The sequence below is a fragment of the Suncus etruscus genome, chromosome 15 (genome assembly GCF_024139225.1).
Source record: "Suncus etruscus isolate mSunEtr1 chromosome 15, mSunEtr1.pri.cur, whole genome shotgun sequence".
In the NCBI taxonomy this organism is placed as follows: domain Eukaryota; kingdom Metazoa; phylum Chordata; class Mammalia; order Eulipotyphla; family Soricidae; genus Suncus; species Suncus etruscus.
The window spans coordinates 59,396,792-59,409,530 of record NC_064862.1 but is presented as its reverse complement, the minus strand read 5'-3'; the positions used below and the strand labels follow the sequence as shown (position 1 = coordinate 59,409,530).

Below are 12,739 nucleotides of genomic sequence, written 5' to 3'. Positions count from 1 at the left end.
AGATGTGGGTAAATGATGGCAAAGCCTGGTAGTAGAAGCCTGGTAGGCAGAGATGTTTGGGAGGTGGGACTGAGTAGACCGGGCCTGAATGAACGAGCCGTGGCTCAAGCACAGATGGGCTCACTCATGTCTCCATGCTTTAGCTTCAATGGGAAGCAAAGACTACAGTCAGGATTAATGCAGAGAAACAGTGCTCAGGCCTCACTGGGCATACAGTAAATGCTCAATAAGTATTGGCTGTTGTTAAAGCTTAACCAATAACTATCACTTTGGGGATTATCGCTATTATTTATTCAACTTCCTTTGCTTTGTTTTGGGGTCGCACCCCTACCTGCTTGCATGCACTCTATTCCTAATTTAGTTCTCAGGCCCTATTCCTCAACTCTTAGGATTAAGCATTTACTTAATATGTCCTGGATGTGAGGTAAAGCCTCAATCAATTTAAGAAGCTGACATGAGGTGGTGAGGAAGACACTTCAGTGGTAAGAAAGCAATGAAATATGTACATGAAGGTCTCAGACATGAGAAAGCTGAGGCAGGGGATAGTCACTGAGGGGCCGTGGCTCGTGGAAGCGGCAAGGAAATAAGGTTCTGCCTTCCACTTCCAGAGGGACATTTGTTGGAGGGAGTGCTCTTGGGGATACCCAGTCCTACCTCTCTCCTGACCCAGCTGTGGAGGCTGAGCTTCCTCTGGGACCCCTTCCGGTGGTCCAGCAGGTGACACAGGACGGCTGGGCTGGGGGGTGCCCCCAGGGCTGGGCTCAGTTCCCTTCTGCAAGGAGCCTTCCGAATGGAAACTCTGGTTACTGTTCTCATCTGCAGGAGCAAACAACAAGGCCTGAGGCCCCATTCTCCTTTCTCAATCCAGCAGCCTCCTTGGCACCCCTAATCCCTGGCCCTCCTACATACCATTGAGATCGAGCAGGATAAGCGGGCCACCTCCGCGGGGACTGGCGCCCCTGCCCCTCCGCTCCCGGCCCCGGGATCGCTCTGACCCACCACCTGCCCGCCGGCGCTCCTGGGGGTGAGAGGGGAAGACTTAGTTAGAAAGGTGGGTTCCTGCACCCGGGGGAAGGGAGGGTGTGGAGCTGGATGGGAGATAATGGACACTGAAAAGCCCAATGTGTCTGAGCAACATATGCGCAGTAGTGGGCTGCCAAATACAGGGACTGCTGTAGGGGCTTGCTCACCTCTTCCTGGGGGTCCACCACTGGCACCCACTTGAAGATCCGAAGGGAAGTGTCACCCACGGTTACCCAGCGCTTCTCCCTGTGGGACAAGGGGGGGTGAGTCAGAGCTGGGCACAGGTGGGCGGGCGCAACGGGACGGCTGCAGGCAGGCGGAAAGACTCCTGGGAGCGGGGTCTCTTCTTGGGAGAGAGAACTCTGGGGACCACGGCGCTGGAGCCCCTCGGGACCACGTGAGGCGCGTTCCTCGAGGTGCCCTGGGACGTGGCGAGCAAGATCCGAGGCAAACTTGCCAGAGTGTCAGAGCTCTGGGGGCGGGGCAAAAGCAAAAGCAAAAGCGGGGCGCCAGCGCCGCCAGGCAAGAGCGGAGCAGCGTGCTTTGTGGACCCCAGAGGGTGGCCAGGAAGGAGAAGGCGGCCGGGACTCGGAGCGCCCACCGGGGCGCAGCTGGGGCACCTCTCGCACTTGCAGGCCGCGGCTGGTGAAGGGGAGAGTCGCCTTGGGGGGGAGCGGAGTGGCCCCGCCGGGTCCCCGGTCCCTGGGCAGCGCTCACCATCGCCGGACCTTCTCGATGGTCGCCATCACCTTCTTGATGTCATCCTTGGCCCGACTCCGGGTCTCGGCCCGCACGGTCCGGCCGGCCATGCTGGCGGGGCTGGGGCCGAGGCCGAGCCCGCGGCTGGGCCGCCTCCCGTCCGGCGGGCTCAGGCTCGGAGCCAGGCCGGGCCCCGCGCTCTCGGCCCGCGTCCCTCGGGGAGTTGGCCGCGCCCTCCCCGCGCCCAACGCCTCCGCGTGTCCCCGCCCCGCTTCCTGCCGCCGCGCCCCTCCCCGGCCAGTCCCGGGAGCGGCCGGGAGGCGCGGACGGCCGGAGCACAGGCCTGGAAGCCTCCCGGCCCCGCCCCGGCCGGGCCCGCCCCCTCGGGGCGTCCGGACGCGCAGCGCCCCCTGCCCGCCGCCTGGAGCGGAGTTGCGGGTCGGACCCCTGGGCACCGGAGGCGCGCGGCGGGCTTTCTGGCCACGTGGGCGCGGGGCGCGCGAGAGGCGCTGTGTCCGGCTGAGCGTGGCCCGGGCGGGCCAGCGATTGTCCTGCAGTGTCTGAGAGAAGGTGCGTGTGCGGCCACTCGCACTAGGCTCTCGGTTCTTCTCTGTCCCACTTACCCCTTCATCATTTCATTCCACCATCTGTAAACTGGGCGCCCGTGACTTGCCAGACTGCAAATTTACAATCTGCGTGGGGGTGGGGGGCATCGCCTTGGGTTGGCAGATAAATCGAGCGACTGGACTGCTCATATTTCTGTTGATAGAGACCCTGGGAAGCCAGGGGTAACCTAATAAAGTTGATCACACATTGACCCTTTGTGCCAGCACTTCAAAGCCCAAGTGCAGTGTATGAACACTGAGGGTCCTGCTATGGAATGTTGTTGCCACTATTCACAATCGCCCCAAACTGGAAACAACCCCTCCACAAGAGTGGGAATAACACCATGGCATAGGAACCAGCACGGCTGGACCTGTTGCACCCCACAAAGGGACAAATCTCATGAAAGAAGCTGGTACACTCAGTGTAATTCCATTTACATAAAGTGCAAAAACAGACTACAAATTCACTGAGTAAATAAGCATAGTGATCACCTTTGCGACTAGGAACTATTTATGCTTATTTCCTAAGGGGCTTCCGGTTCAGGTTCTCTGTGAAAATGTATTCAGCTCTTATTCAGGATGCCTGTAATTTTCCCTATGTATAATTGTTTTGGTTTTGGGGGGCCACATCAGGCTGTATTCAGATCTTAGATCTGGCTCTGCACTCAAGGACCACTCACTCCTAGGGAGTTCAAGGGACCATACAGGGTACCAAGGAACTTGCAAGGCAAGCACCCTACTATCACTCTGCCTTCGAGTATATTTCAATTATATTTACTAAAATGAGTTTCTTGTTTGACTTCATTTGAATCTGTTTGCCAGCGGATATGACCAATCTAAAGTGTTGTTTGTATGTGTGTTTCAAGGGGTGACAAGTGTTTGTGTCTGTGGTGTGATTTTATCCAGAGGTATGACATTTCTGCAAACTGCTGGAATAAAACTGCTAGTTCTGTGAATTTGGGCAATTATTTTTTCTCAGCCATAACACGAGAGTGTCAATAAGTAGAAAGCCCTTATACCTTGCATGTAGAAAATATCCAATATAATTCACTGTTGATTTACAGTGTATAAATGGGGGCTCCAGGCCCGGAGAGATAGCACAGCGGTGTTTGCCTTGCAAGCAGCCGATCCAGGACCAAAGGTGGTTGGTTCGAATCCCGGTGTCCCATATGGTCCCCCGTGCCTGCCAGGAGCTATTTCTGAGCAGACAGCCAGGAGTTAACCCCTGAGCACCGCCGGGTGTGACCCAAAAACCAAAATAAATAAATAAATAAATAAATAAATAAATAAATAAATTGGGGCTCCACCAACACAGTCCAGTAGCTGCATCAGCAGTGCCCTCTGCCAGTGACTCCTTTTCTCCTTTTTTTCTTTCTTCTTTTTTATTTTTTTTTGGTTTTTGGGCCACACCCGTTTGACGCTCAGGGGTTACTCCTGGCTATGTGCTCAAAAATCGCCCCTGGCTTGGGGGGACCATATGGGACGCTGGGGGATCGAACCGCGGTCTGTTCCTTGGCTAGCACTTGTTAAGGCAGACACCTTACCTCTAGCGCCACCTTCCCGACCCCTTTTCTCCCTTTTTTCTGCCGATTTCTTCTCATGGAGATGCAGGAAGTACCCAGCCAACTATGGCTATTAGGTTCCAATCTGGTACCATGGTTCACTTGATTCACGCAGGAAAGCATTCACATGTAGGATTCATAAAGAAATAATAAAAGTAGGGCCCGAAGAGATAGCACAGCGGCGTTTGCCTTGCAAGCAGCCGATCCAGGACCAAAGGTGGTTGGTTCGAATCCCGGTGTCCCATATGGTCCCCCGTGCCTGCCAGGGGCTACTTCTGAGCAGACAGCCAGGAGTAACCCCTGAGCACCGCCGGGTGTGGCCCAAAAAACACCAAAAAAAAAAAAAAAAGAAAAAAAAAAGTAGCACCAGGGGGCCGGAGAGATAGCATGGAGATAAGGCGTTTGCCTTTCATGCAGAAGGTCATCGGTTCGAATCCCGGCGTCCCATATGGTCCCCCGTGCCTGCCGGGAGCAATTTCTGAGCATGGAGCCAGGAGTGGCCCCTGAGCACTGCCGGGTGTGACCCAAAAACCACAAAAAAAAAAAAAGTAGCACCAGAGAGAAAAAGTAGTCCAGAAGGAAAGTACCTGCATTGCATGAAGTCAATTGGCAAAATTCCTAGGCGCTACACATGATCCCGCTGAAGATGACCAGAGATTACTCCTGAGCACTGGGCACAGAGGCTCGGGATCATTCCTGGGCAAAGCAAACATTTCTCTAAGAGTCAAAGTCTAGGGCATACTCCAGGGAGAGTAGTACTGTTTCTACACAGATTTCAAATTGTTATAGGTAATAAGGGTTGAATATTCATGATTTGTTAGGGAATAAGGAAGACTCTAGTGGAGATTTTCTGCAGTCAAGGTGGCACCATCCAGATTTTTACCATACTTGGTCATTCCAGGGGTTGTCACAGTAACTGCAAACTGACAGGGAGCAAGTAGGGTGTGACTTTATTATGCACATGTTTCATAATAAGCTGGAAATTGTCCATGGATCATCTGGTTCTTCACCCCGAATTCCCTTGGCTTTACAAACCTTTATTGTTCTTGCCTGTTAGGGTGTTTTACATCTATAGCATATTAAACACTATTGAAAAGACATCACATGAGGCTCTGGCAATTACCTTGCACGTGGCCACCTGGGTTCAATCTTTGGCATCCCATATGGTCCCCCAAGCCTGTCAGGAGTAATTTCTTTCTTTTTATTTATTTATTGATTGATTGATTGGTTGGTTGGTTATTGGGCCACACCCAGTGGTGCTCAGGTGTTACTCCTGGCTCTACACTTAGAAATCACCTCTGGCAGGCTGGGGGACCAGATAGGTGCTGGGAATCGAACCAGGTCCCTCCCAGGTCAGCCACATGCAAGGCAAATGCCCTACTGCTGTGCTATCTCTCCGCACAGGAGTAATTTCTGAGTGCAAAGCCAAGAGTAACCCCTGAGTGCCACTGGGTATGACCCTAAAAGAAACAAAAACAAAACATTATGTGGTTTACACACAGATATAACACACTGTTCTTTTACTAGAAAACAACTAATTTATATAACTCTAGTCAGTTTCTGATTGTGTGTGTGTGTATGTGTGTGTGTGTGTGTGTGTGTGTGTGTGTGTGTGTGTGTTTTGGGTCACAAGCAGTGATGCTTAGAGACTATTCCAGGCTCTGCACTAAGGAATCACTCCTGGTCATGCCTTGGGGTGCCAGAAACAGAACCCAGGTCGGCTGTATGCTAGGTAAGCACCCTGCTCATTGTGCTATCTCTTTAGCTCTAACTCCAGTCTGACCCAGGTCGGCTTGCCACGTGCAAGACAAGCAACCCACCTACCTACGGTACTGTTGCTCCGACCTCAGCCATTTTCCTATCATAGCGGTATCATCATTTCGGGCACATAGACCTCACCAACCCCTCAATCTTTACCAGCTGTTATAAATTACCTCCTCCATCAAACTCTGAGCTCCCAGTAGGGATCATCTTGGAGTCCAAGAGCTCAAGTGAATCCTTTGTAGGGCAGTGCTAGTCCACACCAGGTCAGTGTCTGCATAGGTTAATCTATCTGTGTTGTCTTACTGAAGGCAGAGTGAAATGGTCTCCCTCTTAGGTGGGATAGAAGCAAAAATACAAGACACCTAAAATAGGCTGAGGGGTGTAAATCAAGACAGATATGCCCCAAGCTTGAGGGGCCCCATGTTGGCTCCTCCTTTGCATTCCCCTGCTTCTAGCGGAAAGGTCAAAGTATTCCCATTCTGCCAGCGCCGCCCTTTCCTTCGAGCTTTCTCCCAAAGGCGCCAATCCTGCCTCCAGGTAGGGCCCGAGTCTTTCTCCTGGCGGGTTGCAGACCTGCCTCTCTAGCCCGACACACCAACTTTCCGGTCTCTAGGTCCACAGCGCAGACACCACCGAGAAGGAGGCTCTGGCTGGGAGCTGAGCTCAGAGTCAAAGAATCTAGCCCCGGGAGGTGGAGAGGGGGTGGGGGGGCAAGAGTGTTTGGGGGCTGATCCCTGATTGGCTGTGCCCAGGCCACGCCCCTACCCCAATGCCCCTACTCCCCCCTCGGGAGGGGGGCGTGGAGGCAACCGGGATCAGCCAGGGGCCAACATGAACCCGAGGGAGGGCAGTCTGGGTAAGGGACTCAAGGGCCGGGAACTGAGTGCCCGAAGGGAGCCGGGGTCAGACGGCTGGAAGTTGGGGTTCTGGGTCCCAGCCACCCCCCGCCCCCGCCAGGTCCGGGAAGGGAGCGAGCAACTGGACTGGGGAGAGCCGGACCTGGTGTCAGGTAGCCGGCGGCGGGTGAGCTGCGGGAAGGGGTTAGCGTCCGTCCGAGGATAGAAAAGACCTGGGGTTGCGTCTGCGGGCCCCAAAGCAGGGGAGGTCACTAGCACACCTAGTCCGAGTGCACTGGAGGGGGTGGACGGGTGCCCCGGAGCCCAGGCAGGCGCACGACGCCTCGATCCCCTCCGGAATCGAGATTCAGAACTGGGGACCAGAGGGACAAGGAGAGTTGAGAAAGGAAGCCTTGAGGCCCCAAGAGCTAATGAGTGACAGCAAGAGACGAAAGTCGCAGCAGTTGAGGCTAGGCACGGAGTGGAAACTCTGGTGCGGGGCGGGGCGGGGCAGGAGCTGCACCCCAAGACTCCATTCCCCAGCAGGCTCTCGGCTCACGCGCGATTCACTTCGGGAAATGTAGTGCTCGTCCAAGCGCACCTCCTGTTAGCAGGAGCGAGGAAAGACCCCGAGTTCATCATCGATGCTGAGTGGTGGTACCAAGGGGCTGTCGGAAGACAAGTTAGACTCCCTCTCTAAAATGGGCTTATTTATGCATTCTGCTTCATTGATGTTGAATCACTTAAGTACAGAGATAGAAGAACTCTATGGATTCACACAGAGAAAAGAATAACCTTGGGAGCTGGGGATGTAGCGTAAATAGTTGTGGGTTTGATCTCCAGCTTCGTCGCCCTCAGTTCCATCCTCTCCCCTCCCCCAGACTACCAGAGCTTTGTGACAAGGTCCCACGTCAGAAACAAAAAACAACAACAGCAAAAACCTACGTGAGCTGGACAGAGAACAGTTTAAGGCTCTTTCTTGCCTTACAAATGGCTGTACCCTGGACCATGCCCGAAAGGGTTCTTGTGAGCAACTGAACAGAACCTGGAGTTCTGAGTACAACTGGTGGGTGTGGCCCAACCATTACCCCCCCCCAAAAAAAATCCTGCCTCAGAAATATGAAAAACAAAAAAAGTAAAATTTGAAGGGCACACCCATAGTGCTGCTACTGATTCCTAGCTGGGAGTCCCTCCAAGTGTTGCTCAGGAACTGGGGAACCTTGCAGAGCCAGGTAAAAGCTTGGCTTCTAGAATGCAAATGAGCTCAGCCCATTGGGTTATCTATCATGTTAATTTAGGGTGAGATTGAATCAGGGCTGCATGGAGACATTTGAATTTGGCTTTTATAGAATCAACAGTGACTTGAGGAAACAAGAATGACCCTTTGGCAACTCTGCTGGCTTATTTTCCCTCAGTTGGAATGAGACATGCCCAACTTTAAAGTTGGAAATTTTAGACAGGTGTGGGTTGAGGAAGGAAGAGACTGCAATAAATAGTCAAGGAGTCAGCGTCTGGGGTGTCCTCATTCCTCCCCTTTTCCCACCAGAAGATCCCCAGGTTGATTCCTCAGTCTCACCCCTTCCCCACTTGGAGGCCAAGATCTGTCAGACACACAGCCATGCCCACCTCCTCAGCAAATATGCTGAGCAGCTGCTCCAGGAATATGTGAGTGGGGATGGGGGTGGGGGGACTAAGGGGTTCAAGCACTGTCCCAGCTTCCTTTCCTAGCTGCTGCTGGCACTCCTGAGAGGGATTGGTAACTTGGCCCCAAAGCAAATTGGCCAAGCACCCCCTCTTTGTACCCCCAGTGACCCTCCATCGCCTTGAGCTTGGAGGTCCCTCTGTGGTGCTGTATGACAGATAGCCGGACAGAATGGAGAAAATTCTGATCTGGAGAGAAAAACCCTGGTTCTCAGTGATAAGCATTGTGCCTGCTTCTTGCCTATAGGGCTTGATCGTTCCAATTATGAGAGATGGTCATTAAACAAGCTGAACTATGATTCTGCTAACTATGTTCTGCAAAGCAGCCAGGAAGGGGGTTTAATCTGGGGCCAAATTCCATGGGAACTTGTACAAAGAAAGGGTGTCTACAAACATCTGTGCTGGACAGAGAGTACTGCCAAAAAAAACGAAGGTATTTTCTCCAAATAATGCAGGTGTGGTGGAGAGAGGAAAAATTAACCATTATAGGGGCAGGGAAGGTGGCGCTAGAGGTAAGGTGTCTGCCTTACAAGCGCTAGCCAAGGAACGGACCGCGGTTCGATCCCCCGGCGTCCCATATGGTCCCCCCAAGCCAGGGGCGATTTCTGAGCACATAGCCAGGAATAACCCCTGAGCATCAAACGGGTGTGGCCCAAAAACCAAAAAAAAAAAAAAAAAAAAAAGAAAAATTAACCATTATGACAGTGAATAGTGGGGTAATAGGATCAGGTTTGTGGGGCCGGGTAGGTGGCGCTGGAGGTAAGGTGTCTGCCTTGCAAGCGCTAGCCAAGGAAGGACCGCGGTTCGATCCCCCGGCGTCCCATATGGTCCCCCCAAGCCAGGGGCGATTTCTGAGCACATAGCCAGGAGTAACCCCTGAGCGTCAAACGGGTGTGGCCCAAAAACCAAAAAAAAAAAAAAAAAAAAAAAAAGGATCAGGTTTGTACATCTGCCAACTCTGGGGCACATTCTAGTTCTGCACCTTCTAGATGGGTGCCCAAGCTTGTCACTCTATCTTTTGCTCAGGGGTTACTCCTGGCTGTCTGCTCAGAAATAGCTCCTGGCAGGCACAGGGGACCATATGGGACTCCGGGATTCGAACCAAACACCTTTGGTCCTGGATTGGCTGCTTGCAAGGCAAACACCGCTGTGCTATCTCTCCGGGCCCTTGTCACTCTATCTTTATAGCTCCAGAATCCTCTTTTTTTTTTTGTTTTTTTTTTTTTTTTTTTTTTTTTTTTGGGCCACACCCGGTGACGCTCAGGGGTTACTCCTGGCTATGCGCTCAGAAGTCGCTCCTGGCTTGGGGGGCCATATGGGACGCCGGGGCATCGAACCGCGGTCCGTCTCCTAGGCTAGCGCAGGTAAGGCAGGCACCTTACCTCGAGCGCCACTGCCCGGCCCCCAGAATCCTCTTTTATTAAATAATGACCATAGTCATAGCCATTATTAGCAAAGTTATTTGTTAAGGCAATAGAGACACTGCCTATGCCAGACCTTTGGGTATAGAAACCTGGTTAAGGCAGTTTCACAAGTCACAAAGCACCTTTATGTTATGTTTTGTTTTCATTTTTTCCCACAGTTCTCCATGGAAACCCAACTGTATGCCAGACAGGTGTAGAGAAGTGGGAGGGAGGGAAATAGATCACAGGAAGTCCTTGCTGACTTAGATGGTTCTCAGGGGAGCCCTGACAAGACTAGGGAGTGTTGGGGCAAGAGAGATAGCATGGAGGTAAGGCATTTGCCTTGCATGCACAAGGATGGTGGTTCGAGTCCCGGCATCCCATATTGTCCCCTGAGCCTCCCAGGAGTGATTTCTGAGCGTAGAGCCAGGAGTAACCCCTGAGCCCTGCTGGGTGTGACCCAAAAACAAACAAACAAAAAATCTAGGGAGTGTTGGAGGCCAGTTCTGAACACTGATCTATAAAACAATTTTTGAAGCGGCCAACCTAATGGTGTTCTGGGGTTACTCATGGTTCTGCACTCAGGAATTATTCCCAGTGATGCTGAACGGGCCATATGGGATGCTGGGAATTGAACCCTTGTTGGCAGGTACAAGGCAAACACCCTGCCACCCCCCCTTTTTTTGGGAAGCAAGGTAATTTTTATTGAACAAAACTTGTTTAGGTAGATGTGAGAGGAGAATAAAAAGGGAAATAGGTTCAAGAGAGAACACAGGCTTCTCCAGAGCGAGACTGTGTTAGCAATGTTAATAGTAAAGCTAAGGCTAGAGAGAGTACAGTAAGTAGGGCGACTTGTCTTGCACTTGGCCAATCCGGGTTCCATTCCTTAAGCATCTCCAAGAGTAATTCCTGAATGCAGAGCCAGGAGTAAGCCTGATCTTCCTAGTTGCGGTTTCTCCACCCCCACCACCCCCACCACCCCCAGCTAATGTTCCTGCATGTTTCCAATGAGCCAGGGCATGTTGGTACCGTTCTGTTAGTCACTTTAGAGATAAATCCAAGTCATTGGAACAAAGCCCAGGTTCTTTTAGTGCCCTGCTAGGAGAAAAAAATCATTTGCAAGATGGGGAAACTGAGGCCCCAGGAAAGGGCCAAAGAACTGGGCCTTCTGTCCTTAGTTTCGGCGCCCTGTCTCCGCAGGTGCAGCACCAAGGAGACCCCTTCGGGATGCCCGGCTTCTCGCCCCCGCGGCTGCCGGCAGTGGCCGGCCTGAGCTCCCCGGTGACTGGCCACGCGGGCCTGCCGGTGCCGGAGCGGCTGCGGCTGGACGCGGCGGCCCTGCAAGCGCTTTCGCCGCTGCTGGACACGGTGCGCCGCCACCAGGTCGAGCTGAACCCGCGCGCCGTGCGCCTGCTGCGGCGCCTGGAGGACGCTGCGCGCCAGGCCCGGGCACTGGGGGCCGCACTGGAGGTGGTGTTGGTGGCGCTGGGGGCTGAGCCCCGAGAGGCGCCCGAGTCCCCCGCCGCCGACCCCACCGATTCCGCCCCCGCGAGCGTCTTCTCGGCCAAGGTCCTGGGGCTCCAAGTGTGCCGCCTCTTCCGCGAGTGGGTGAGCCGCACCGAGGCTGACCTTCGCCCTCTGGTGCCCGGGGGTCCCGCTTGATGCACTGCGCTGTCACCTCCTCCCCAGCTGTCCCTACGCGTTGTCCCTCGTCTTGCTGCGTCTCCCTGGTCTGTCATCTCCGTCATCCGCAGCCATCTCTCCTCTCCCAGGACCCGCTCCTGAGTCTACCCTGTCCGCACTTGAATACGTGGACTCCTCAATCTCAGCTCATGGAGGGGACACTCGTTTCCCTCTTTCCTTTCGCTGCTCATTTCCAGCTAAAGCAGTAGGAAGGCAAATTCAGACAAAATGTCATCACTTTTCCCCCGTTTCTACTGTGTCCCCGTTTTCCTCTGACGCGCGCCTGCTCTCCCACTGTCCTCTGCCTCTGCCTCTGCCATGTCCCTCTTATCCTTCCTCCCAAGCTAGGTTTGCGGAGAAGAAAAAGAATGACAACTCAAGGGTTTTATTTCGGAAAATAAATTAACTTTTGTAAATAAAACCTTTGGAAATAAAAATACTAACGTTACTAGTATGTTGAAAATGGCTCAGAGAGTTCTTGGAGAAGAATAGGATCCTTAGGATGGAGTTTGGTACCCAGACATACCCAAAAGTCACACTAGAAATAGAGTCATACAGAACCAGAACAATAGTATAGGGGAGAAGGTCTTTGCCTTGCACTTTTCTGAACAGGGTTTGATCCCCAGTACTACACATGGCAGCCCTGAACATCACCAGGACTAACTGCTAAGTGCAGGGCTAGGATTAACTCCTGAGATTCACTGGGAGTAGCCTAAAACAAACAAACAAAAATAAATAAGTAAAACAAAGAAAGGAAGGAAAGAAGAAATAGGGGCCGGAGAGATAGCATGGAGGTAAGGCATTCGTCTTGCATTCAGAAGGTTGGTGGTTTGAATCCTGGCATCCTATATGGTCCCCCGAGCCTGCCAGGAGCAATTTCTGAGTGTAGAGCCAGGAGTAACCCCTGAGTGCTGCCAGGTGTGACTCAAAAACCAAAGAAAAAAAAGAAAAAAAAAGAAAAAGAAGAAGAAATAGGTTAATGAGAGCTGTGGCAAGATCGCCCTCTGTCAACCCTGTCCTGAGCCAGAAGCAGATGTGATCTGAGCACTTTGTCAAGAACCGAGCTTCTCATCAAGAAGTAAAACCCCTTAACAATGGAAGCTGCAGCAGTGGCCAGTCAGGTGAAAGAGAACAGAACCCAGCAAGAAAGGAGGGCCACCTGTGCTCCTAAAACAGAAAGTGAGGTAGACAAAAGAAGTCCTTGGTTGCCCTCAAATTACAAAAAGATGGTCTTAGAGAGATTGAATTCAGGAGAACAACTGTCCAGAGAAATAGCATGGGGGAAAGGTATTTGCCTTGCATGCAGAAGGACAGTGGTTTGAATCCTGGCATTTCATATGGTCCCCTTAGCCTGCCAGGAGTGATTTTTGAGCATAGAGCCAGGAGTAACTCCTGAGCACTGTTGGGTGTGACCCCCCCCCAAAAAAAAAAAAAAAGCACCCAGTGTCACTGGATTATTATCC

At 52.6% G+C, this 12,739-nt stretch overlaps 2 protein-coding genes across 3 annotated transcripts in view; one reads left to right on the top strand and one right to left on the bottom strand.

Annotated features, from left to right (window-relative positions):
• The window catches only part of BCL7C (BAF chromatin remodeling complex subunit BCL7C), a 40,273-nt gene extending 38,262 nt beyond the window's left edge, over positions 1 to 2,011 (bottom strand). For both annotated transcript variants that reach the window (XM_049789219.1, XM_049789220.1), the window contains exons 1-4: positions 1,741 to 2,011; positions 1,191 to 1,269; positions 910 to 1,018; positions 655 to 816 (exon numbers count right to left, since the gene is read on the bottom strand). In XM_049789219.1, coding sequence (XP_049645176.1) covers positions 655 to 816; positions 910 to 1,018; positions 1,191 to 1,269; positions 1,741 to 1,832 — 442 coding nt within the window. In that variant the 5' untranslated portion in view covers positions 1,833 to 2,011. The remainder of the gene's footprint in view (positions 1 to 654; positions 817 to 909; positions 1,019 to 1,190; positions 1,270 to 1,740) is intronic.
• Positions 2,012 to 6,478: 4,467 nt separating this feature from the next.
• CTF1 (cardiotrophin 1) lies at positions 6,479 to 11,719 on the top strand. Its single transcript, XM_049789226.1, has 3 exons — positions 6,479 to 6,509; positions 8,036 to 8,154; positions 10,794 to 11,719. Exons 1-3 carry the CDS (start codon positions 6,485 to 6,487, stop codon positions 11,253 to 11,255), a joined length of 606 nt encoding a protein of 201 aa, XP_049645183.1. The 5' UTR covers positions 6,479 to 6,484; the 3' UTR covers positions 11,256 to 11,719.
• Positions 11,720 to 12,739: the final 1,020 nt, after the last annotated feature.